We start from the raw sequence: 26,782 nt of genomic DNA, 5'->3' as shown, positions 1-26,782 counted from the left end.
AGGTGCTGAGAATTAGTCCAGGAAAGAGTTCCCAGTTAGGAAGTGCTCAGCACAGCTGAGCCTGGCTTGGCTCAGGCCCCTACAAAGAGGCTGTGCTAATTTTGGGAGGGGGCAGAAGGGTCACTCTATGAATATCTGGCCTGGAGCACTGGAGACAGGACCGTGCCTGAATTGTTTTGACTTTGGGATGTGTTTCTTCTGGTAATTTTTCCTTGTGTCTCTTTGGGGTTTAGAGATTTCATTGGAAAGAGGAGCTGCCAGGAACTAAGACAGGCTTAGGGGAATTCTCGCATCTTTTGCTTTTGTTGTGCTCAAAAAACTTAAAAATAAATGTGCAACATCGCAGAGGTCGTGTTCTACCTCCCCTAGCCTGATCCTCCAGAAAAAGCAGCTGCAGGGTTCTTGCACCAGCCCATGGATAAGCCATGAGGTGTCCCATCAGGGACAGCCCAAGTTTGGAGCTCCAGAGGAGAGGTGAACATAGCAGGCAACTTTGCAGTGCTGGATGCAGGGGAAAGGAAGGATCTTTTTGTCACCAATGCAATTTATGGCCTAGTGCATGAGATTAATTGCCCTTGTTGCACCTTGCATAATTTCTATATTATTAATGCTTATGTAGTTGCCTGGCACATTTGAAAATCCAGTAGCAGCATTTGACTTGTGACTTTCTGTAGCTGTGAAGTTGCCTCATGCTGATGTGTAGTGCAGAATTTCCACCCCATATTGTCTCCTCTTTGCTCCCCCCGTACTGGTTAGGGTAAAATGAAATCCTTGAGAGTGAGACTGTGGTGGGTGAGAGTCTGTAAGAAAATCTGGCTGCTCCCATGGATCTGTCCCCTGGCTTTCAGCAGATGAGTATCACCAGACCTGCCTGTGTAGTCTGAGGGTGGCTCCTCCATGTAGGCGATGCCACCTGCTTTGCAAAAACACATCCCGGGCTCTGTAACAGCGTGGAAGAGGTTCTGATTTCAACATCCAAGAGCAACCCAAGGCAAGCTAGCAGTGTGGATAGTTTGGTAGTCTTGTTGACAATTACAGTTTCTCCATTTTTAAAAGCCAATCCCCATTTCAGGGGCACAGAATTAATTGTACACCCTATCACGCCAGCAGCAGGGGCCCACTGAGACAGATTCAGGCTGTTCCTGTGCTCTGCTCTCTGCAGCTATGAAAGCAAATTTTCATTTTCATAACAAGTGAAAACTGGGTGTTTCTCCTTCTTGTTATTTCCTGAGGGACTCCAAGGGAAATGAGTTACAAATTGCAATAGGAATGGCTAACAACACTACCTCAGGAGCTCTCCAGTCTGTAGAGATATTGCTGTACTGCCATGTGTGCTCTCCAGGAAGGGTTTCTCTATCTGTATCCAGCTAGGATGGTTTTCAGCTTTCATGTCCACATTAAAGAATTGGAGATGTACGAAGAAGTCTGTCCACACTGTTTGTTCTTGGATAAATGTGCTGCGTGCCTGATCAAGTGTCTGTGTGAGACCTAAGGGAATGGCAGCGTTAGCAATGAAGGATTTCCGCGGTTTTATATGATGTGAAATGCCAGGAAGGTCACAGGACGGCTTTTCCACCGTGGTGGCACTGGGGGTGCACTGGGTGACAGTGGTGACCCCCAGTTCTGTGCAAGCCATGTGTGTAGAGCTTTGATTTCTGACCTTTTCATTTCTTCACCCATCAGGGTCTCCCAGGGAGGCAGAGGCTGGGGCTGGGATTTGCTCTCTGGGATGTGCCAACGAGCTCTACAAGGAGCTGTCAACAAAGGGCTCCCACTGGAGCAATAATTCCTTCACCACTGCAGCTCGTTCCTGCCTCACCCCAGGCTCTGTGAGCTTCACCCCGCGCTGTCTGCATGAGGGGCTTTGGGCAGCACGTCTGCATCCAGCACAAATTGTGGCTCACTTCACTGGTGTAGTTTGACCAGCGAAGTGCCCACGGTTGGAGCAGGTCTGCAGAGAAGTGCTGTCAGGAGTGACACTTGGTCTTAAGCTCTGCCTTCCAGATGAGGCTGTGGAAATCCCAGTTTTGTCTCTACGTGAAGGAAACAGCAAGTCCCAGGTAGAGGCCAGGCAGGAGTGCAATTCATGGGATGATTGTGGTTGAAAGGGACCTTAAAGATCATCTTGTTCCAACCTGACACCATGGGCAGGGAACCTCCCACTAGACCAGGTTGCTCCAGGCCCTGTCCAGCCTGGCCTTGGTTGTTTGCTCTGCCCCCAGGATAGGAAGAAAAGAGCAACAGTCAAACTTTCCAAAATAATTCAGGAAATCAGGTCCCACTGGAAGTCACTCCTTCTCCAACAGTGAGCAAACACAGGTACAAGAGGTGTTTTATCCATGTCCACACAACAGGTCAGCGGCAGAATCAGCATTAAAAAAAAACCCCTTGATGTGCTGTAATTGCTCTTGGTTTATTTAAACTCTGAAACATCACAGGAGCAATCCCAATGCATGGGTGAAGGGAATACTTATGGACTCCCTGGTGCCTCAGGATGCACTTGCCATCCTCCTGTGAACCACAGCAGCCTGAAAGACTGGGAGGTCCCAGTGTAACATGTCCCTGTTACATTTGGTCTGTGGTTGGAAAAAATCTCCCTTTCCTTCAAACTGCAGGGCTTCCCTCCTGAAACAAGCAGCTCAGTCAGCTGTGGAGATTCCCCAGTATCCTCATTCCATTAGGAAGATTTTCCAATTTCTGAAAAGTGTTTAAAGAAACAGTTTGCTTGGCTTCACTTCAAATATTTAGCTCTTTTTCAGCAAGCCAGAGGTCACAGTGGGATCTGTAGGTCAGAAGCAGAAAAAGTTGCTTTACACAGTGAAAACCCCAAGACATAATGAGTTTCTAATGAGCGGTCATTCCTCTGACTGCTGCTCTCTAGCATTTAGCAGGAGTTGGGAGGATTTTTTTCCCCTTCCTTGTGAATGCTGGGAGGGTTGGGGGGAGCCATACACAGTTACACTTTTGTTAATTTTTGTGGGCTGTGAACCACTGGGCATAAAAGCGCTTCTGTGAGGAGCAGGGTCCCCTCTCCAGGCATCCCCGAGCTCAGCTGGGCGGCTCAGTGTCCTTCTCAAGTGGCATCCTTCACACAGGAGACATTCCAGGGAGATGGGAAAACCCTCCCAGCCTGGAGAACACATCCAGGGATTGTTCTGCTCTCCGTGCCACCGCCTAGCCTCGGGCTGCTGCTGCCCCATGGTAAAATTTTCCGTGGAGTTTCTGGTACAAGGCATGGGATGTTTCAGATGCAGGTCTGCCTGCTGCTGGATTGGATTGTTTCAGCAGACAGAGGAAGCCAAAGAGGAGGGGAAATGAGCACTCGGGCAAATAGTGACACATGCAGTGGGGGTTTTTTTCATTTAGTGGTCTCAGCATTGTCCTACCCTGTGTGTAGATAAGAAGAGCAAGACTGATGTATTGATGATAAATATATTTAGGAGAATCCAAATTTCTAGGTGGGGGTGGTAAATTGAATTAATCCAGGATCAAATTAATCCAATATAGCAATTAACTGTTGCTGACAGCTCCTGAGGCAGCTGCTATCCTGCACCTTTTGTTACTCAGCCCATCTAACTGTACCACACAGCATCTTCCTCCTGTGCCAAGAATGTGGGCGGAATCCCAGATTCAGGACTCACCATGTTGGAACACATCAAGATCAATTATTTTTTTACAATTTTTAGGACTGCTGGCAGACTACACCCTCTTCTCTCCACAGCTGCCAGAGCAGTTTCAGATGTCTAACACAAGCCCCAGAACTGGTCACAGCAGTTCCCCTCATGCCAGACTGGACTTCCCACCATCATTTCATCACCAGGATGTGGCCACTTCCACTAGGATAGGATCACATCAGTCTTTAGGGACAGGATGAGTCTCTGACCTTCCTTTGCCTGGGTTACACTGGATACACTCTGTCAGACTCATTGAGCTCAGTGGTGAAGGCTTTGTTTTATCTCGAGTGTCTCCACTTTCATAATCCCACTTTAATCACTAGAAACTGTGACCACATTCTTCCTCCCTTCTCCCCTCCTTCTGCTTAAGGCTTTTTAGGGTTTTGTTGCTGTGCTTTGGTTTACTCTGGAAGAGCCTGCACCAGATTTTGCTGGGGGTGTGACTAGTCCCTTACCCAGGAGCTCTGGATTGGCAGCTGAGCTTCCCACGTTCCAGGTTTTCTCCTGGAAACCAGCACTCTCATCTGGGAGTGACACGGCACCGAGCTGCTCCCCCCCGCCTGACACTGCTGTGAGCCTGCCCTGGGCTATGGTGGAGCACAAACTTCAAATGAGTGCACTGCTGTGGGCTCTGGGCCAGGCTGCCTCACTCCAAGTTGAATTACAGCTGAATTCCCCCCTCAAATCCAGCAGCAGGCAGGATTTATGAACCCTGTTCAGTGCTACCTCGATTATTGCTCGTGTGTACAAGCAAAAAAAGGAACACGTCTTTTATAGAGACTTTGCTGGTCTGATTTCTGTCACTTATAATTCACTTTCCTTCACATTTGAGACTTGAAAGACTTGGGCTGAAGCGTTTTTGCAACCACAGACTTGTTGAATTCCCTTAAGCAGCACTTTCAGTCTCTGTTTCAGTGTTCCACCCAGTGAGGTGGGCAGGTGACTCCACAGTTTGCTGGGAAGATGAATTTATTTAAGACTCCTCAGTGTCCAGGAACTCTGGCTACACCAGCTGTACGGGTGTTCAAGTGAGAAGCTGATACTCAAGCACCCTAATTTTAATTAAAGTTCTTTCAGTTTCACTGGGAATTAACAGGAGGATTTCTGGTGAAAATTTGGAAGGAAATTAAGAACGGGGCAATAAATGTATTTGGGTTCTGGCTGAAAATTTGGAAGGAGTTTAAGAATGGGACGTTAATTTGGGTAAAAACCGCCATTTGAAAAGTTCAGTCTCAATCTTTTAATTAAACAGCCTCTTGCAGCAGAGCGGCGTGCTGGGAAATAGCACTGAGCATTCAGCAACTGTCTGTACCACAAGATGCAATTTAAAAAGGCATTATTTTCTATTAAAATGCAGTAAAAATAAAACTGAATGGAGATCAGCGCACCAGTGTTCTCTCAGAACACAGCAAGGGCACTGAACTTGGCTGGCAGTGGCATGTTTAACTGCACTGATTTTCCCTGGAAATCACACCCTGAAGGTTTTGGCCCCAGAATGCTCATTGGAAATCCTACAGCTTGCTGAGAAAGTGCCTGAGTGGTTTTTTATCCCCTTGCCTGTCCTACCTAAGTTGAGGGTACATAGAGACCTCCTCGTGGTGGTGCAGAGCTCTCACACGTTCTCGGCAGAATTCTTGGAGTTGAATTTTCAGGTTGTTTCATCTCCCAGGAACGTGTTCAAGAGGACTTAGAATTGTTATTACTTCTGCCTGAAAGGTTAGCAGATCTTCTGTGCTGTATATAATCCAGGCATAAACTATTCTTAGCTGCTTATTCCAGATAACTCCTTAAATAGTCTTCGGAAAATATGCAGAGTGCTTCTAAAATATGATGTCAAAGGAGATACTGGTGTATGTGATTTGAGGTAGATACTCTGACAGTGTCATTGCCTTGTGAGAATTAAGGAAAAATATAGATTTAACTAAGTGAAATATGGATTTAAAGGGTTTACATGGACTCACTGCTGTTTTGCTGTCTGACTATCCATTTTCTTTCCAACCTGTAAGGCAGAAATCTGGTTGGCTTGTAGGGAAAATGAGTTCACCCTAAAGAGCTGAACAATTTTCCTTTAATAATTACTTCTGTTCTCTTCAATTCTGAGGGAAAAAAAAAAAAAGAAAAAAAAAGCTGGGAACACCCCCGTACACTCCCTGCTTCCATCCCCTTCTGCTGGGGCTCCTCCCAGAGCCTGGACTCCCCTGACCTGTGGAATGTTTGGTTTGCCCAAATAATCTCAGTGTCATGACGTATCCTGTGGTGACAGACACACATCCCCTTCCATAGAGGCTGGTGGGAACCCACAGCTGAGTTCCAGTGCCACCCTCCCCCTGCCAGGGAGCCCCAGGGCTCCGGGGCTGTGGCTTAAGTCTGGCACAGCACAGCCAGAAGCTTTTGGCTGCTCTAGGATTAATGCAGATTCCCACCATCTCCTTTTAACTCTGTTTTGTGTTTGTTGTGTGTTTTAGGGTCCCCCAGGCCCCCACGGAAACCCTGGCTCACCTGGCCCCCCAGGACTGAAAGTAAGTATGAGCTGGTGTGAGGAGTTTTCACCTTCCCATCCCGCAGGACATCCTTGGGGAAGGACAGCTTCCTTTTATCCTGCTCTGGGGAAAAAGGCAGTAGCTGAAGCCTTTTCTCCCTCCCTCCTGCTCTCACAGGGGCTCTCCAGCAGCACAGCTGACCCTTCTCCTGTGCCCAGAGAGATCCTGCTCAGTGCCTCCATCCTTGGTTCTCCTGAATTTCAAAGACTGCCAAATTAGGATCCTGCTTAAGCTATGCCTGTGCCAGGACACAAACTGCTATGTCAGACAAGGGCAGCGGGATCCTTGCTCCAGAGCTCCACCAGCTCTGACTTTCTTTGCTTTCTCATTTCTCTCCTCTGGATTTTGCAGCCTGTTCCTCTGCCTTTGAGCCTGGACGGGAGTGCCTGGCAGCACCTTCCTCTGCTCTCCTCCTCCTGAAACTCCTTCAATCTTTCCCTCTCCAGAGTTTCTGGGAACTCTGCACTCCATCAATCCTCCCAAACTGATCTCATGGCTTCCTTCTAGAGGCCCTCACCTCTCCCAGGAGGGCACACAACAGACCTCCTGCAGTGCCAGGGACCCTGTGTTCTGTCCTTTTCTCCTGCACACACCTTCCCTCCAGGTGGGAGTCACCCCCTGCAGCTGGACCCTCTCCCTGTGCCTGGGATTGCACACACATGTGGCTCTTGGAGGGGTCCTACCCCAGCGTGCAGCAAAACCCTTCCAAAAGGTGTTTCAATTCCCAGCTCATTCCCTGTATAAAGCTTTGTGTTACCTAAAGACTGAAGTTCCTGGAAAATTGGTTTGGATTGCTTTGGTATGATTGTTTACAAAGGAATAGGTTTATGTTTTATAACATCTGTGTTGGACTAAAGAACAATAGAGTTTGGAGAGGCAATACTTAACAGAGATTTTCAGGACCAGGGAGATTTTCAGGACCACGGAGCTTCTCAGCCAAACAGAGAAAGGTGTGAGCACAGTTCTGTCTTTTCATGATCTCATCAGTAGGCAGAGCTGTTATGAGCACTATTGACGCTCTGGGAAAAAGATTCTGGAAACTTAGCACGCCGCCTTTACGTGATTAAAAATTAGGCACTGGAGACATGCTGGTGAACAGCAGCTGGTTTAAATTCCACATGCAGCCTGAAAAATGAGCCTGTAAAAGTTCTACATCTTAGTGTTCTGCATTTATTCTCCATCAATGACTTCCAGATCACACTTGTTGAGTTTTATAAGTCAAATCAAACTTCTTTTATCTAACTTCCAGCCCTGCAATTCCAGCCTGGTCCACGCTGTAGAGTCAAACTATGTTTCTATGCTGCAAGATTTTTTTTTTTTTTTTTTAATGCTTTTAGCCTAATGACTTGTCAGAAATCATCATTTGGCCATAAAGCTCTATTCAGTTGGTCACGTAATAGAAATTAAGTCTTACTTTAAGCATTTTTCCTCCATCTCAATGCACAGTCTGGCAGCAGGAAGTCTCAGTGGATGGAGAGCTGTAAGTCTGCAGCAGAGATTTGGTGTCATCAGGCTCTGTGATATATTTTATTTTTGTCCAGCCACCATTTGCAGGGTTGGTCTGTTCATGGTTCTTCACCAAAAATGTATTTGGTTTGCAATGGGATGTGAGAGCTGGAGCTCAGCCCAGGCCATGGCCAAGGTTCACCTCTAGCAGGGAGAGACTGGTGAGCCATGGTTCCATCATCTCTGCCTCAGAAATGCTCTTTGGAAGGTGGGGATCAGATGCCAGAATTTTGACTCCCCTCATTCTCTTCAATTCTCTGGTGTTACAGGAGTCCCAGAAAATGGACCCCAAAAAGTGTTTTTCACCCCCTGATGTTTTAACTGCTTGTCAGCCTGTGCCTGGGACCTGATTTCTTCATCATAAGATCATCAAAGAATGGTTTGGGTTGGAACCTGAAGACTCATCTCATTCCAACCCCCTTCCACAGACAGGGATGTGCTCCACTAGACCAGGTCACCCAGAGCTCCCTCCAGCCTGGCCTTGGACACTTTCAGTGACGGGAATCTTCTTAACAGACCCAGCACATGGCAGAAATTGTGGACTTGGGAAAGCTCAGCCTGAGCAACAGGGCAGAGCAGCTCCAAGTGGAACTTCTCTTGCTGAGAACCATCATGTGGCTGCTGGGCTTGGTCTGGCTGAGATAGCAGTTAATCCCACAAAAAAACCCAGCAATCTAAGAAAGGAAGTTTCCCGTATAGATACAGCTTGGAAACCATGACTAACACCAAGTCATTGTCACTTAAGAAGGGGCCTAGGAGCATAATTTTTATCACCTGAATGACCAGAGCCCTTGTAAGGCTGGGCAGCTCTGTGCAAGGGCTGTGCTGTGGCACTGCAGGCTCTGGGTGGTGTTAGGTGTCTCCTGCCTGGCTGTAGATCTTTAGTTGTGCCTCTGCATTTCACAGTCAACCCTGTGCAGAGCCCACTTTATTCTCACCACTGGAGCTGAGCAGTTGTAATTCTTTGGAGTTAGGAAGCTGATCTTTTGCACGGAGCTGTTTGTAGCTGTTGAGCCAAAATCCTGCTGATCTGCTTGGGCACGGTTCCCCTGGCTCCAGTGGCATTACACCTGCTTGTGCCACCTGGGAATTTAACCTGTGGTGCTTAGCTCAGCAATTCATGATGTGAAACTGCTTAGAGAGGGATTCTTGCCACTTTCTGCATTCTGCCTCTTGTCCTTGGCAGTTGTAAAATTGCTGTTGCGTGTGGTTGGCAGAGACTGATTATTGCAGATAAACCCTGCCATAGCCATGGGCTGGGCTGGGGTTGTGAGTAGGTCTGTCACCTGAAATTGTGCTGGGGTTGTGAGCGGGTCTGTCACCTGAAATTGTGCTGGGGTTGTGAGCGGGTCTGTCACCTGAAATTGTGCTGGGGTTGTGAGCGGGTCTGTCACCTGAAATTGTGCTGGGGTTGTGAGCGGGTCTGTCACCTGAAAGATGCTGGGGGACAGGAGGGGTGTTTTTGCTGACAACTAGATGTAGCTCTCAGGATGCCCTAAAAGCTTTTGGGATTAGGAAGATGGTCAGACAAGGTGTGTTTTCAAAAGCCATTGCAAGAGTTGGGTTTGAGTCTCTCACCTGGAGGCTTTAGGCATCAGGTGTTAGGATGATTTGCTGCTCTGCATAAATCTCTTCCTAAAGTACTTGAAAAATACTGAATTTTCAGTTTAGCAAATGCTTTTTCTTTTTAGGGTTGCTCACCAGTTTGGCTCACTGATGTTTAAAATAGTATTAGTGGGATTGCAAAACTGAGATGTTTAAATTGCACAGCTCTAGACTTCTCTCAGGTAGGAAAAAAACCACGAGAAGAAAACAATTTCTTTTAGATGAGGAAGAAGTGTTCTCAGTAAGTTAGGATGGGAAAGAGAGAAGCTTGTGGGAAATGCGCTATGGCTTGGGCTGGACAAGACTTAGGTTAATTGGTTAATTCCCCTGTTGTCATTGCTGTGTAAGAAGGCTTAAGCAATTAATCCACAATTTCAGCCCTCACATCCAGCTGGTCCCATTGCTGATTGATCCTGGGGATGTGTGATCCTGCTTGTGGCTGAGTTCTCCACCTGTGTGATGGTCTCAGCAGTGCTGAACTCAGAACCAGTGCAAAGCACAGACTTGGCAGATGTGATCTGGAGTTTCCCAGGGGAAAACGCAAGTTCTTTTCCACGTCTCAAAGTCATTGTGTGGAGCGCACGGGAAGGTTTAGGGAAAGTGGTGGGTGTCTACCTGCTGCAGTAAATTAATTTTGCAGAGTAGAAATGAGCACTCAGCAATCCCAGGGGCAGCTCTAATCTCTTCCCAGCAGTGGCAGCACCCACTGACTGCTCTGAAGCTCAAGGAGTGGGAGAATTGCCCTGATAACAGCTGCATGCAAAGCAAGATTATCTGCATGACTTCATTTACTGTTTGGAAAGCCGGCAGCCTTCATTCAGAATTTGTGCAGATACATCTGCCTTGAATCAGCAGTGCTCCCTACAGTCCAGAGCCAAGCAGTCTCACTCCTGAGTCTCACAGCTTGTGGTGGCTGCTGGAGGAGGAGGAGGATGGGGGGTTTACACTCTGTGCAAGGTGGGAAGTACCCGTGAAATGCACTCACAGTGAGGCTGTGTGGAGGAGCAGCTCAGCTGGCTGTGACCAGAGCTCTGTGGTGCTCATGAGAAGTGCCACTTAATAACCAGTATTGCTCCTTTCTGGGTCTCCCCTTCCCTCCAAGCCCTTCACTTGACAGCCATTCATTAACCCTCCCAGCTGTCCTGTGCTGATGTGGCACACAGAGCTGGTGGCTTGTTTATGATTCACGGGGCGTTAGATAGTGACTGATCCTGGGGTGCCCATCTTGGCTGTGCCAGCAGAGATGTTACGTGTGCCAAGCTTTACCTCTCCCCTACCCAAAGAACCCGGCACGCTTCCATCTCTTCTAGATTCTCCTGCTCGCATTTCTTCCCCTGTTAGGTGTTCACATTACCTTTCCACCTCTTGAGAATCTGAAGTGGGATTTCCAAAGGAATCTGCTGGAATTAGGTGGTCAAAGGCTGCTGAGATTCCAGCCTGTGTTTTTCAGAAGATCACAGCCTCAAACAGTAATTTCCCTCATCACGGTTGTTAAGGAGGAAAATAAGGAATACTGCCACTCAAGGTCAAGTGTGCCGCTCTCTGCCAGCCTGGGAGCCTCACAATTGCTCTGCCTGTTGGGGGTGTCTAATTAGTACAACTTTCTCTGCAGTCTCATCTGTTCCTTACAGTTAAAAAAGCTACAGCATCTAGTGAGTTGTCGAGAAGGATGGTTCAGCCCCAGTAACAGGCTTGGTAATTAATTTTGTGATGGTAGTTGTAGACAAGGAAGGAATCGCAGCTGTCTGCTCTAATAAGTATTAAAAGTCCTGACATTGCTTTCTTCCAGTTATCCTTTCTTTAGCCAATTGAATACTGTCAACTACTATTTAAAACTCAACTCTTTAGCAGCAGCAGGAATCACTCACCAAATCCACCCCCAGCAGAACAGCTATTCCAGGCCACTTTAATACATTTGGGATGTCAGGGGAGACTGGGATAAAACAAAATGTTTTTCTAATTTGGAGGCTTTGGTGGAAGCAGAACCACGTCTGTGGGCTGGGCCCTTGGATTATGTCACTAATGTAAGTTTTTCGTTTCAGGGTCAGAAAGGTGATCCTGGGCTGTCACCGGGGAAAGCTCGCAATGGGCAGAAGGTGAGATGTCGCCCTGAGGCCGTGGTGGGCTTCTCGACCTGTGCACACACACACAGGGAGTCTGTACTGCAGCCACAAGCATCCCAGCTGCTTGAGTAGGCTTGGGACTGGGAAGTAAGGCTCAGATCTTGGATTCAGGACTAAAGAGAGGTATCTCTCAATGACTGTAGTGCTGAGGTCCCACCTGCCATGGTGTTGTTGTCTGAGTGTTTATCCAATTCATCCACAATCTGCAGCCCAGCTGAAGTCTCTGCTGCCACAGGCACGTGGCTACTTCAGCCAAGTAGCACATCTGAGGTACAACCACGCTGTGGGTATGCAGCTGCAGCAAGAGGCAACCCCAGTGTAAGGAGTAAAAACCTTGGAGGCCAAGGAAAGGATGTTCTTGCTGAGGAGCAGGGATTTGCCTCATGCTGCAGCCCCGTTTCGTGGTGGAGGCTTCTAAGGCGTGGACCTCCCTGAGGGGTTTCCACCAAGGGCTGCTCAAACCAACACAAAGCACCCAGCTGAGAAGGAAAGCTGCCTTCTGGGTCTAGCAGTTTGTGAGGATCAGAGTTCTGCTAATTCTTTTCAATAAGTTACAACTCCCATTTTTGCTGTTTCACAGCTGAGTGACATGTACTGAGGCAACAAGCCCTCACAGAATTCTAGAAATGAACAGTAGGGCAATCAGGGCTCCACATTATCGACCTCAATTAGCTCTTTCAGTGATGCCTGCACAATCCTTGGTAACTCGTGTCCAGGTTCTCCTCCTCTCACTATAAGCCTTGCTATAAATGCACAGCTCATAGAAAACACCAGCCATAAGGAGCTTGGACCTTTCATTAGACACCAGATGCCTCCATAAAGCACAGAGTGGCCACACAACTGCAAGATGGAAGGCAGTGCTAGAAAACATTCAGAAGTCTTAAACGGTGCTGTTAATTTAACACCATGAGATACCTTTTGGTGCACTCCATTGGAGTGGCATCACGTGGAAACCATCAACCTGCAGGGTCTGGAACTCTTTTCTTGAAGATAATCCTTGGTGTCAAAAAGGGAGAGATCCAGATCACCTTTAGCTTGCATTAACAAGGCTTTTTTCCTGACAGCAGTAATAGAAATAAGGAGTTTCCAGCAGGAGTTTGGAGTGGTGCCTAATTTTCAAGCTAGATACTGGAAATCTGCTGAATTTCAGTAAGAAGGCACTCCAGGGTTTTTTGTTCCTGATCAGAGGAGGCCAAGTGGGCTCACACAGCGGGGTTGGGTGTTGGAGAGGTCTCACAGCAATGCGCTCATCCGTTCTGTGATGGTTTGGGTTTGCCAGCTGGGGTGTGATGCAATCCCTTTTCAGAAGTACAGGCCACTGAATAAACCCTCCCATTAGCCGCCTGCAAAGGTTCAATCCGTGTCAGACAGGCAGGTTAAACAATTGCACCACAGCACCATCCGAACGGGAGCCATGGGCTGAGCCAGCGCGGTAGCAGAGTGAGAGAGCAAATCACAGGATTTGGCAGGAGGTACCTGTTGTTCTTACTGCATTTAAAATCTAAAATTTCCTTGCCTGGGCGATTTCAATGCCTATTGAAAGGCGAATGAAGCATGTGACTGAATGAGATCATTGAGGGGAAAAAAAGCGCATTCATTCTGCTTGCGAAAAGCTGGACTCCAGCAGCAGCTGCCATTAATTAACTGGGGTTATTATTTATATGAGCCAGTTAATAGAGATGTTGTTTTAAATCTACTCTTCTTATCCAGTCAGGTTTTGAAGAGTTGTGATTAGAACCAGAAATATCAATAGCTGGGGGCTGGTGTCAGCAAAATAATTGCGGTAACGGCAGTAGGCATAGGGAAAATGTTGCTGCAAACTAATTGAACTTGCTTGCTTCCTACAGGGAGACGTGGGCTTACCTGGTTTGACTGGGTTCCCTGGGCCACCTGGTAGAAAGGTAAGAGTGTTCTTTTCTAGTGAATTAGATCAGTTATTTTGTTTTAAAATTTTCTTCTTTAACTCTGCCCGAAAGATTTCATTAAAGGTCCCAAAGAGCCTTATGCCTGTTCAGCAGGTGTATAACCTAGGGAGATAGGCTGAAGCAACTGCTTAAAGACTATGGAAGAGTATGAAATGAAATTCTGGTTACAGAGTTCTGTTCCTTCTTTGTATTCTGCATCCCTCTGCACCCTGGCACTGGGTGTTCCTCAGCAAGCTCAGTTTAGGCCTGGTGCAGCCAGTGCATTATCTAAAGGGATCTCCAACCAACAGCAGTACTCAGAGGATGGACTCAGAACAGTGCTAGCGTTTTAAGGAAACCGTGACTCTCTGTCCTGGTAAAAGCACATTTCAGAAATGTATCTGTGTGCATTCCCTCTTTATTTTTCTTGGAGACTGTCAGCACTGGGGTCAGGTTTTACTTCATTTGCTTCCATATGGAGGCTTCAACACCGTTAACATCACAAACAAATTAACACCTAGAAAAGGGTAAGTAAGGATAAAGCACAAGATCCATCCCTGCTTTCCTGAGGCAGCAGGGTGTGTGTGTGTCTCTATCCATGCATTCAAGTCTGCACAGCAATACCTCAGCCACCCATACCTGGAGCTCAGATCTTTCATATGTCAAGGGCATTTCAGCTGAGTTTCCAGTTCCAGGCTGTGTTTGGTAGGTTGGTTTCTTTTCTTGGAAGCTGTTGCAGGGAGCTGTTTGAGTGGGGCTCAGTGGCCACAACTCCCCCTCCCAGCACGCCAGTATTGCCCCAGCTAAAGGGAACAGTTAAAATTAGCATCTTGTTTCAATCACCTCATCAGTCAATGGGCCATTGACCATGCACTGTTCCTCAGGTCAATTAGCTGCACACAAACACCTCCTCGGGTGTGTTTTAAGGCTCCGAGGAGAGCAAGAAGGTGTGGAGGAGGCTGAAAGGAACCCTCCCTCTCCAGGATTATTTGTTGTATGCTTTATACTAGAACCAAATTGCCAAGAGGAGGGGCTGAGTTTATTTTTTCTACTCCAAGGCTGGTCACGCTCGGGGTGCTGCGCGGAGTAGGAGCAGTTGAGTGATTAATTATGGATCTTTTGCTGTCACAAACAAGTTCTAACTAATAGGGTGCAAAGAATACCATTTTCCTGGTATAACAGCTCATAAAACAAAACCTTGTGGTTACGATCAGCAAAATGCAATGTCAGGAGTGCAAGCACTCATAGTGGAAAAAGCAGAGAAGGAATAGGAGATTGAACAAACATTCCCAAGTCCAGCACATGGCCTTCACATCTGATCTTAACTCCCACAAGGACAGGGTAAAGGCAGGGGTATGCTTCTGTTTCTTCAAGTAATGAGCAAGTTGGATGTTGAAATTTTTCCTTTGGTGCAGCTTAAAAACACCTCCCAGTAGCACTAGTCTCTAGTCTGGCAGTGGGTTTGGTGTAACTTGGCTTTTATTAGCATCTTGCATTAAAAAAAAAATTACAGCTGTTGGAGAAATGTTTGGAAAAAAATTTTTTTTTCCTTTTTTTTTTTTTTTTTTAAATCTGGTTTCCCAGCTGGCATTTTCCCAGTGAAAATACACTGGTGCTTGGCTGAAGGTGGGCAGCATATCTTGGCTACCGGAAAACAGCAACACTTTGGAAATGGACATCCCTCCTCTCACTCCATGGAGGTGCTGCATGAAGGGCTCTCAGGGCTTTGATCAGAGAACACCATGCAGAAACCTTCAAATGGGCAAAATATTTCACTGGGAGTAACATAATGCTTTTCCCACTAAACAAAACCACCGTCTCAGCAGCGTGAGCTGGAGCCACAACCAGCAGCGTGTGGTTTTGGATAGCGTGGCTCACTCCTCAGTGCCTGCCTTGGGAATGCTGACAGACTTGCAGTGGATTTGTAGGATTGGACAGGCTGATCTCAGAGCACCCCCAAAGCTGTTTTAGCTCCACACATCTACGAGTCCATGAAACTGCCTTAGAAGCAGCAGGTGTATTTTTCATCCTCTCCACACAGAGTGATGCTTTTGCAGACCAAGGAAGGGTTGCAGAACCTGGATGTTCCTTCTGCCTGTCCCTCTGGTGCCTCTGAGGAATCTGTGGGCTTTGGCTTTTGGTTTGGGGCTGCAGACCACAGCTGCCTTGGAGACAGATATAAGCAGAGCAGCATCATTGCTCCAGAGGAGAAAACAACAGCAGTGAGAGAGGCAAAACTTCTTGAGAGTCAGAGAGCAAAGGCAGAGCTGGGAAGTGGTCAGTGCTTCAAAACATCCTGTATGCAGGTCTGATTCCCTGGCCCCTTTATTCTTCACATTTCCTACCAAAGTGCAGGATGATCCCTTTAGCTAGGAGAGAGTAGATTATAAATATCATCACAGATGAGTAAATCCTTCACTGGAGTGCAATTTCCTTTCTAAATCACATCCCTTTGTTTGGAGTGCCCTGTAATCATCAGGAAGTGTTCAGATAAAAGAGCAGATGCAGTTGTTTTCATACCCTCTGCCCTGTCATTTTAGTGCTATTTGAAGAGGATTTTAGCAGGTAAATACTTTCACACTGCAGTTAGCTTTAACATACACAAGCTTTTCTGCTTTTCCCTCATTGTAATTCACCTGAGGAAGAAATAACTGGGGTATATTGTGAAGAAATCCATGTTTGAAACTCTCCAGGGCCCAGAATATGTAGTGAGGAGGATATTTAATAAAACATAACAGTAGCAGAGTGTCTACACATTTAACCTAAGTGTCATTCACTCACCACTACAGAACTGGTGCAGAATTTAGTTTAGGACATGCTTTGAGCATCTCAAGGGACCATCATGCAAGCATCTACTTTGGGTGGACATTGCAGGCTCAACACACCCATCCTGCAGAAACCCAGCTGGAGCAGAAGGGTTCAGAGCAGCCAAGCCAGGCACATATTTCTTATCAGGGAAAAAGTGAGATATACCTAAGCTTGGTGCTCCAGTTGTCTAAGACAAGGTAGCTCCTGCTCCAGACTGGAAGAGCTGGGCAGAGGCCTCAGGAGAAAACCCCATGGAAATCTAAATTCCAGGGAATGACTGGGAGTGCTGAACCCAGGGATGTTTCAGTTGGCAGCTCTCACCTTCAGGCCAGACACCCAGCCATGGTGGAGCAGCCTCCCTCCTCTCTGCTGAGCCTCTGTCAAGAAGCCAGGGAGAGGATGAGCAGGAGAGGATTTCGTGGGGCAGATTCCTGCAGAGGGGCAGGGAATCCTGTGTGCTCATCCTACTCCAAGAGCTGCTGAGGCACTTCCAATGAGGAATCTCTGACTGAAATTCTCTCCCAGCACTTGGAGGAAGGACCCTCGAGGCGGTTCAAACGAGGGTCTTTCAGGTCAGCCTTGCCAGAAGGTGCAAGCTCTGTCCAGAGCCACGGAAGATCAGCAAAGCCAAGCAGGAGAGAACTGGTGAGGAGGGAATCAACACCATTCCAGGCCAGACTGTCTGAAATAACAAGGCAGGAGGAATGCAGAGGGGAGCGGGTAGTGGCCAGGATGGCTGAGAGCGTTGCACACCCTGCCAGCAAAGGCTCAGGCTGCAGGTCTGGAATAGCCCGTGGGAAGAATAAAAAAGCTGTTAAGCAGAGGTGTGGACCTGGGAGCAGAAACAGTCCCTGGTTCATGTGGTGAGTGGAGCCAAAGGCCAAGTGCTGGGTCACCCCTGTGGCTGGTGATGGCTTCCAGAGCAGGGACATTCCCTGTGGGGTGCACAGACACGTGAGGTGTGCTGGAGCCCTGGCCAGCACAGGGTGAGTAGCAGAGACTGAGGCACAAGTAGTTGTAACCCACCCTTGAAAGCAATTTGTTATTTCTCTAGTATTTGTGCAAGGATTGTTCCATGTTTATTTTTTTCTCTCTCCCATTTGTTTCAAGTTAAATTTTCTGCTCTTTTTTTTTTTTTAATTGTTATTATTTTTTTTTCCAAATCTTGCTGCTAGCCCAGCTAAACAGTCATCTCTGTAACTGAGTTTAATCTCCTGATCTGCTTCTCTTGATGGAAGTTTGTTTTAAACAGCTGAAGCGAGATAATAAAGAAGAGGGCAAATAATAGTAAGTGTCCATCACATACAGAATTCGCTCAGTTTGAAAGGAGCTCTAGGTGAATCTAGGAGAAACCCTTAGAAGACACACAGTGCTCAGTCTGCAGTCAAACAGGCTGCTCCAGTGTCTGCATCCCCTAAAAAAGTGAAATACTGACAAACTGAAGCAGCATTATGGAAGACCTGTGAGAATTATTTGAAGCCTGAAACACTTGCCAGTAAGCAAGGTGGATTAAGGAACTCATTCTAATTAATTCAGCAGAGAGAGGAGGCTGAGAGGCAGCTTGATCACCATTTTTAGTAGCTTCATAATGAAGGACTCTGGATCTTGTAATTAGATTAGAAAAGCTGTAAGCTGGACAAGTTCAAGGTAGAAAAGTTGAAGTTTCCTATGACAGTAAATGGTTGTTCTGGTGTTTCCTGTGGCATTTCAGACTCTAAAGCAAAAGTAAGGGCTCTGAAATACGAGTGGCTCATGTTGCTGTAGTCCCCAATGTGCCCAAAGCCAGCATTTCATTCTGTGGGCCTGTGGTTTCCTGAGGATTAAAAGCAGCCTTGCTCAAGGTCTAGATTAGAAATAGATCTGAGTCTGGAGACCACTCCAAATATGTTCATGGAGCAATCCTTCTGGAGTGGGTATCCCCCCAGAGCCCAGCAGGGCACATCAGCAGGTTTGGGTGGTGCAAGCACAAAAGCAGCTTGATGAAAGTTTTCAAGATTGTGTAACGCTGTCTAAAAATCCTGCTTCTCCTCAGACCTTTAGTCGCACCTGCAAAGAGAAATAGAAACCAAAACCCAGATTATTTTACTATATTTTTGTATCTTAGTATTCATCTCTTCCATCCTATTTTGACAGGGATATAAAGGCTACCCTGGACCACTAGGTCACCCTGGAGACCAGGTGAGTTTTCCCACTTCCCAGCAGGGGAGCTTTAAGGAGGGGTGGCTTTGCTGGCTGTGATGCTGGTTTGGCCGTGGTGCAGCCAGCTCCTTCCAGGGCAGCTCAGCACACACCAGGGTCTGAGCACACACACGGACCCAGCATCAACCCACGGTGGGAGGAGACTGCCTTCGAGTTTCTCAATTTAATTTCTAATTTTTACTGCTCAGCCATGCCAGGTTTACTTGGGGGAAGGAAAACCAGCTCACCATCCTCCCGTTTTATTTGTCTTTTTACATTAATTTCACCCGGACTTTACTAACCACGCTGTGTTGAGTATATGTGATTCCCTTCCCAAAGCCCGTTCCTCCCCTCCTCTTTTCTCCCCCCTCCCTGTTTGGTTAAGTTTGATGTTTGCTATGCAGTAAAAATTTAAAAAAAAAAAGGCAATGAATAGCAGGCCCTGTTTGCAATGCTGTTAAAGAATATTATACATGAATCCATTTAGTCTTGAAGAATTTTGGCAGTGCTTTCCCCCCAGCAAAACGGTTCCATATGCCAGATATAGATGCAGCCTTACACCTTCTCTTAGTGTCCTTGTTCCAGATTCTCTCTGCTGCTTTCCCCCAAATGAAGGGAGAAGGAGAAACAGCAGCACTCAGTGCATGGATCCTGCTGACTTGGCTTCCATGTGTTTTCCCCCCCTCGTTAATTAACTTCATTATCTACCCTTAACGTTGTTTTCCCCTCTATAAACGTGCATCAGGTTAATCCATTCCACAACGATTCAGCTAACAGCACTTCCCCAGTGGGACATTCACCTTGACTTTTTGTGCCATTTCTTTTTTTCTCTCCAAAGGGCGAACGAGGACCAGCTGGAAGTCCGGGTGCCAAAGGTTATCCTGGCAGGCAGGTGCAGTAAATCTCATCGTGCTGTGCACAGAGTAGGGATTTGGGTGTGCAGGTAGCTAAAGACGTGCCCCACTAAGGACAGTGCAGTCCTCTAGAAATTGTTGGTTTATTTGATCTCTGAGTATTTTCCTTCCTTCCTCCTCAATATGTTGTACCAATAACAAAGTCTTTCAGCTCTGAAATGTTGTTAGAAAGCATTTTGTGCCCACGATAGATAAAATCTGAATTTATACAGCAAATTATGATGGATTTTTTTTCTTCAGTATAACTACAGGGATAAAACAGGACCGCAGAGCAGAGAAAGACACGTATGCAAGCTGCTAGCCCTTCTTTTCTAGGCATATTTTTAATCTAATGTTGGACAAGTTAGAAGCTTGGGAGGGAAAAAGGTGTATTTATTATTGGAGGAGAAGAGTAAAATGCACCGGCAGAAACCTATGTATACACATACAATGATATGCATGAACTGTAAAAATATATATTTATAAAATCATATTTGTAGCTGCAAAAAAGATGATGAAAGAGAATTGAGTCATTGTTCTCATGCTGAAAAATGTTACATGAAGACAACTTTAGGGGAATGGAGGAGTGTGCATTGGATAATAGATCAAGATTGGACACTTTGTTGTCCTACTGATGTAAGATGCTGAGTAGTGTAAAGGAAAGAGGAGAATTTGTAAGACCATAAAAAAAAAAGGAATCTCTTGGAGGGCAGAACATCCAGCCCTGTAATATTTTGTGGTGAAGTGAGTTTGTCGGGGTTTTCTAGAATGAACACATTTATTGTTGGTTTCTGCCACATTTCCCTGTAAGCCAAGAGACCAGGCAGATGTCAAAGATTCCAAATGCTCTGTCCTGAGTCTTTCAGACTTATCACGAGTTTGGATGTGAATTTTTTGAGCAGATGTGTAAGTTATTGGATTAAATGTGGACTAGACCTGCAGAACAAATCTGCATCTCTCTGCCTCAGACTGTCAATAATGCATGACCCATTTTAAATTGGAAATTAAACTGATACCTTGCTTAGCACGCTGGAGAATGCAGATTGCAGAAGTGGATGGGAGCTTTATGCACCTGACTAAATGCTCCATTCATACTCTGAAAGGCTCTTAGAGCTGAGCATGCCAAAGAGTCTCCTAGGTGTGAATGTGTGTTAGATGGCTAATAAGAAGAAGTCCAAGAGATTTTGGACATACAAGGTTAATGAATGCTGCTCAGCAATTCAGCCCATCAGATAAGCAGGATGAAATCTGTGCCTTGACATTCAAGGAACAAATCTGCCTTCTTAAAAATGTTGGTTTGGGTCAGGAAAGTGATATTTTTATTTTTTTAAGGCAGCTTTTTTCAGCCTATCTGAATGCTGTGTGTATCCTGCATCAGAGCTGTTTACTTTACTGGGATTTTACAACTTGTTACTCCTGTCAGCTGTGCTGGCTCTGCAGCGATGGGAGAGAGTGCTTGGCTCGGGTTTGGTTTGTGCATCACAGGCAGGATTGTAACTTCACCCTGATGCCTGAAATCTTTGGCAGTGATGCAGGAGCCAGGAAAGAGCACAACCCGACTTTCACAGCCCAGGCAGAGCCTGCAGTGCTGCCAGCTGAAGAAAATATGGACTTAGCCTTTTTTTTCTTCTTCTTTTTTTTCCCAGAAAATCTCATCAAAATTTGGAACTAGGAAAAAAAATTAATCTGGAAACTTGCTAGAAGGCAATAAACATGGAAATTTATTTTGCATTTTTACACTTTTCTTCTTTGCAGCATTTTGAGTGAGCAGCACTAGGCATAGAATTAGAATTGGGAATGAATTTCCAATTCTTTCCATAGCTGATGCTGCAAAGAGTTAGAGATACCACAGTACCTGCATTGCTAAGTGACTTTCTAGGCTGTAGAAATTTCTCACTGCATCAGTGTTCCCTAAGCAGGTATTGGAATACATTTGCTATGGATGTGTTTGCTTAGGCAGGAAGATGAATGGAGAGCTGCTGGGTGCAGAGCATCGCTGTGCCTCGCATCCCAAGTGTAACACAACCTCAGGGCACCCCACTGCATCAGCCCCTGTGGTCTTTATCATCAGAAATCTCTGCTTCAGCCCCAGGGAAGGCTCACTGTGTGCAGCAGTCTCAGGTTCTGCTGAATCCCAGCTCTCCAACAATGGCAGATCTGTTATTTGTATCATTTTGTCTTTTTTTTTTTTTCTCCTTTGTTGATACTCCTTGGATGCTTAAAGCAAAACCTTAAAACAGAACCATGCAGCACTTAAAGCTTTAAGAACTTTAAGAAGCACTTAAAGCAGAACCATGCAGGGATGGTGCTTGGGGGGTTGGCACTGCTCGTTATTTTGAGTTAAAGCTTGTCCACATTTGTCTTTGTTTTTTTCCCCTTCTGTTCTAGGGTTTACCTGGCCCCATAGGGGAATCTGGCCCAAAAGGCACTCGGGTAAGCAACCTTTCATTTGCCTTTTCTCTGCTTGTCTTTATCAAAGGCTTCTCAAGAAACTTTAGGCTTGATTTTGCAGTTCTGAAGCTGGTTGCTTTCATTTGCTGGGTTTGGGGGATATGAACTGTGCACTGCTTGTTTATTGAAGCGCTGTTAAGTTTTTCAAATTAAACATGGAATGTACCTTGATCTAAATTCCCCAATAGTGCCGATGATAAAGTCAGCCCCTTCAGAGCTCAAATTGCAGGAGAGGAAAGAATGGCTTTACAAATTCCTATCAAAGCCTGCAAGCCTCATGTCCCAAAGGCCTCTTTAGTTTCAATCAGTGTGGTTCAGCAGTCTTTGACCACGCTGAATATGGGCTCATTTGGGTACAGGCCTGGTTTGGGAGTGATTTATATCATTACGCACAACAGCAAGCCAGCATCTTGAAGCCATGTGCAAATACAAACAGTATCTCCATCCTGTCTGGTTTTGCTCACCAAAAATAATTGCTGGGGTTTTATTCTCGCTGCAAAGGATTCTTTTTTTTATTACTACTTAAGGCTCTTGTTAATCACATTTTGTTCTTTTCCTGCAATTATAAATTCACGATGCGATCCTAAGCCAATAAATCCCCATTTCTCTAACATGTGATACTTTCTCTATATGCAGTAAATTCAAGCAGCTGGCTTTCATCACTAGGAAAACTGCAAGGAATAAACAAATGCTGACCCTGTAGCTAGCAGTATTCCTGAGCAGGGAAGGGAGAGGGCACGTTCAGTTCCTGGAGGAGAGAGGAAATTCTGAGAGCACAGCTTGCTCACCTCACTTCTACAAGGGCTTAAGTTTTCCCTGGGGCATCTTTCACTGCTCTAATCAGGACCTTGTGTAATTATCTGGTGGTAGATGTGCAGAATGTAAGATTTGGAAGTTATTCTCCATTTTGCACCCCTGAGTAGTGAGGACTGAAATATTTATAAATAAAAAGGAAGCCCTTTCTCGGTTCAACCAGTCAGTCAGAACTGGGTGCTAAGGTAAGATGAGTGCATTTTGTGTTTTAAGGGAGCCAGCTCTGGACTCTTCTTCATTCTCCACCTCTACTTTTTCCTTCTCCTGGAGAGTTCAGGAGTTAGGTGATTTCTTTTAGGTTTCAGGAGGAAAAGGCAGACAGGATCATTTTAATGTAGCATTATTTCCCAGCTAGGTGTGGTCCCTAAAGTAAAACACAACGCACAGGGAGCGATGGACTGGTGAAAAAGTTTGGTGGGGTTGGCAGATGGAGATTTAGCAATGATGGAGAAAGAAAGATGAGAAAAAAGCGGTGTTAGCACTTGGCTCCTGTAACAGAGAGGTGCCACGGAGGGGGCTCCCTGCTGAAATTCACTTCCTCTGGATTCGGCATATTTGGCACCAGTCAAGCCTTTGCAGAGGCCCAGCACACAAGGTAACTTTGTCCAGGCTGCTGAGCAAAGGGATTAAACACAAGGCTGCCATTGTGGCATAGGAAGGGAAACACTGTGTTTTATGCAGCGTGTCTTGTCTGAGCAGGACCCCAAGGCCACAGGGAAACCTGGAAGCACAATGTTTCTGATGAGCGTGGAAGCAGGGGGTTATGTGTTGGTGCAGAGGTGGTTTCCCTGTAGTGTGGATCTGTGTGGATGTAGAAGCTGAGCCTCACATCAATCCCCCGAGCCTGGAATGTCAAGTTCAGCCTCTCCCAGCCCATGCAGGGCCTTCAATGCTTGGGATGATGGAGGTTTGCACAAGGTGTTGGTGTTGCAGGGACAGGCTTTGGAGCCAGGACTGACTGCAGGGTGGGGGCAGCCCTGGTGCCAGGAGAAGGGGGGCTTTGCCCAGAAGGGGCTGCAGTGTGTGACCACCAGGTGACAGAAGGCAAACAGAAAGGGCTTGACATGACAGGACAGTTGGAAATGAGTGTCAAAAGCAAAAAAAGCGATGAAGGGAGGTGTAGGTGGATTACTTTTGCAATCACTTTTGCTAACCTCGAACCAAGCTCCGTTTCCCTCAGGTACGCTTAGAGCCAGCCCAGGTAAGGTTTCTTCTGGCTGTCCTCTTCCTGCCTGGAGTCCTCCTGATCCCTGGTGTGAGGGTATGTGCCCTTGGACTACATCGTGGAAGCCAGCACCATGCAGTCCATGGGCATATACACTTGCCTCAAGGTTTATTTCATCACGGCTGCCGCTGACCAACGCTGGAGGTTTCTCTGCTCTTCAGGAAACACAGACTGACTGGATGCTTATGGAGAACAGTATTTGACTGCTTGTTTCCTCTTTCCTTTAGGGGTATATCGGTCTCCCAGGATTATTTGGGCTACCAGGGGCTGATGGAGAACGAGTGAGTATTTTGTGAAGAAAACCTTGTGTGTTGGTTGAAGGCAGTTCTTCAGAGCCTGATGTAACCTCCTCTGTCCCTAGTTCCTGAGGAAGCAGGAAAGCATGCCTAATGCTTAACTATCCCTTCCTTAGTCTCTTCCTACCCTTAATGAAAACCTGTGTCCCTGCATAATGCTGATGTTCAGCTGAGGAGAACCCAGGTTTCAGGCAGGGCCATCAGACCTTGCTGTTGACTACAGAGGAGTTTTTCTATATTCTCCTTCACTTAAAAACCTGTCTATCCTCTCCCCCTTGCCAGTTCATCTTAGTCAGGTGGGGCAGGATGAGGAGAATGTACATGGAGATTCCCTGCTCCCGCAGGAATCACCTCCCAGCCACGCTGGCTCAGCATTTGATGTGTCTGACTGGAGGTGTTTGGAAAAATCCTGGTTCTTGGAAGGGACAGGGCTGGGCTTTCTGAGAATGGCTTTATTTCCAGTTGCACCGAGCTGGGTAGTCAAGCATGGGGCTGTGAGTGGGCAGCTGTGGCTCTGTCCTTCCTTCCTCCCGTCCTTTTTATCGTGCCTTCCCCCAGCCCAAGTTCTCAGAGCTTTTCAGGTCATCCCTTGCTTTTCCGTTCTCCACATCCTCCCAACCTGCCCATCCAAGGATCCCCTTCTCCCCGCTACAAGAGCTCCTAAAAAGGTCACTGGAAGACGACCACAGTTTGATTCCGGCCCTTCCTCCCTCAAATGCGAGCTCCAGAATCCGGAGAGGCCCCGGGCCCATGTGGGAGTGCGCCTGCCTGGGCTGGGCCTGCCCTGCGCTCTGGCGACGCTGATTTAATGCTTGTGTAACTAAATAAGAAACACAAACAGAAGTTGTGCAGCGAGTGCCTCGGCGGTGGCCTCCATTCGGTTCCAGACCAGTAGCTTAATGACTGCTCCTGCTAAGCACGGCCCCAGCCTGGGGATGCGGCCTGCGCGTGTCCTCGGGAGGCCGTAGTTAATGGGTGAAGGTTAATTGTCTTCTGCCGACTGCAAGTAGCTGACATTTTGATTCCCAAACAATGCCACAGTCATTAGCCTGTTTTGCATTCTCCTTTCTCTTCTCATTTTGCTTTGTGTTGTTGGTTGGCTGTTTGATTTCTCAACCAGAACTTTTTTTTTTTCTCTCTCTCTGTTTTTTCCTTGCAGGGGATCCCTGGAGTTCCTGGGAAGAGGGGCAAGATGGGTAGGCCGGTAAAGTTTTTCCTCGTCTATTATGCAGACCTTGTGAAATGAAAGTGGAAACAAGATGTTTGGCTTTTGGCTGGGTCCCTTCATGTCTTCTAACAAGCCTTTCCGTGTCTGTCTTCTCAAGCAGGCAGAAAACCAAAGAAAGAGATACTGCTCTCTTCCTTTCTTCCATGCTCTGCTCAATTCACAGGCATTAGTGCTCTTTTCCCATGCTCCCTTGGATCTTACACTCCTCAGATTTTCTTCTACATCTTCTCTCCTGTCCTGCCCCTGGCCAGTTGCTTCCCTAGATGCACTTTTTAATTCCCAACCATGATTGCAGTGTCCCAGTTGCCTGTACAGGCTCTGTTCCATCTCCTGCTTTGCACTTACACCAGTTCCATCACATTATCCTCTTCTTGCTGTGACTCTCTCCAACCCTTGTCCCATCCTGGTTTGTGTAATGCAAGTGTGGTTTTGTATAGAAATCTTTTTGTCCTTGGTGGTGTAACAGATCAGGGAAGATGTGTTTGAAGAGCAAGGTGACCAGGTAGATGTGAGAGCTCAGCCAGGAGGAAGAGGTGTTTGCAAGCCAGGCTGAAGACAACTGTGAGAGCTGTGTAGAAGAACAAGAGTGGTTGTGTTGACTGTAGCAAAAAGCAAAAGCAAGTGGGAAAAATACTGAAATAAGCAGAGAAAATAGGGAAAGGACAGAAAGGAAAGACTTTACCCCGTCAACTTTCTCCCAAGCAGTTCTTGTATGCCTCCTGTAGGGAGCTGGATAAAGCTTTTTGCTCCAGGAATCAGCAGAGAGCTCAGGCATGTTGGAGCTCTGTTGTGTCTCTTGCCTTTGCACCTTGTCCATCATGTTAGCCTGAGTTTCCTCTGACCTCTGGACATCACTGTGCTCACAGGCCTCTTGCAAAATGTCCACTCACCCACAAAGGGAAAAATCCAGAGCTTTCCCCATGCCCCCCTGGCCTGGAGCTCGTCCTTCCCAGGAGTCCCAGCCTGATGTTCTCGCTGCAAAAGCCATGCACGCACCTCAGCAGTGCCGCGTCCATTTGCCTGTCCTCTGCCTGAGATGGGGAGCAATGGAGCAGATTTTTTTGAGGGGTACTGGAAATCTACACCAGATCTTTTGCAAGCTGCTGGTTGCACCAGAAACCCCTGTGAGGAATAAGTGCAGAGCCCTTGGTGTAACCATGACTCACTGGCCAGGGCAAAACAAACAGAGCAGCTGTTGTTAGGTGCAGGGGCTCTGCTCCCTGCTCTCTCTGCACAGAGCACGCTGCAGGCTCAAAGCCTTCCAGCTGTTGGTTGGCCAGGATTTGTAATCTTCCAGGCAAGGGTTTTGGTCTGGCGGTCACTGCTACAAGCAAGGGGCTCCCCTGAGATCAGCAGGGAATCTCTCAGCTGTGGAGGCATTTAGGCTGGGATCTAGGGAAGGGATTAAATGGCTACACATGAGCACCTTTGTTCTGCTTGGCTCCTTCGGAGAGTTTTGGCTCCATCCCTGCTTTAATGATATCAGGTTTAATAGGAAATCTTGAATGGACCAATGCTGATGATTTGAACTTCCGAGC

General features: G+C 46.8%; 1 protein-coding gene across 4 annotated transcripts in view; it reads left to right on the top strand.

The window, feature by feature from the left end:
- COL27A1 (collagen type XXVII alpha 1 chain) overlaps positions 1 to 26,782 on the top strand; it is a 184,924-nt gene that overhangs the window by 70,862 nt on the left and 87,280 nt on the right. For all 4 annotated transcript variants that reach the window (XM_040083099.1, XM_040083097.2, XM_058423083.1 and 1 more), the window contains 8 exons: positions 6,140 to 6,193; positions 11,368 to 11,421; positions 13,296 to 13,349; positions 18,294 to 18,338; positions 19,177 to 19,230; positions 21,620 to 21,664; positions 23,948 to 24,001; positions 25,176 to 25,220. In XM_040083099.1, the coding sequence (XP_039939033.1) occupies positions 6,140 to 6,193; positions 11,368 to 11,421; positions 13,296 to 13,349; positions 18,294 to 18,338; positions 19,177 to 19,230; positions 21,620 to 21,664; positions 23,948 to 24,001; positions 25,176 to 25,220 (405 nt within the window). The remainder of the gene's footprint in view (positions 1 to 6,139; positions 6,194 to 11,367; positions 11,422 to 13,295; positions 13,350 to 18,293; positions 18,339 to 19,176; positions 19,231 to 21,619; positions 21,665 to 23,947; positions 24,002 to 25,175; positions 25,221 to 26,782) is intronic.

The sequence above is a fragment of the Hirundo rustica genome, chromosome 20 (assembly GCF_015227805.2).
Source record: "Hirundo rustica isolate bHirRus1 chromosome 20, bHirRus1.pri.v3, whole genome shotgun sequence".
NCBI lineage: Eukaryota > Metazoa > Chordata > Aves > Passeriformes > Hirundinidae > Hirundo > Hirundo rustica.
The sequence above is the reverse complement of the archived record's forward strand: the minus strand, read 5'-3'. Positions and strand labels throughout refer to the sequence as shown.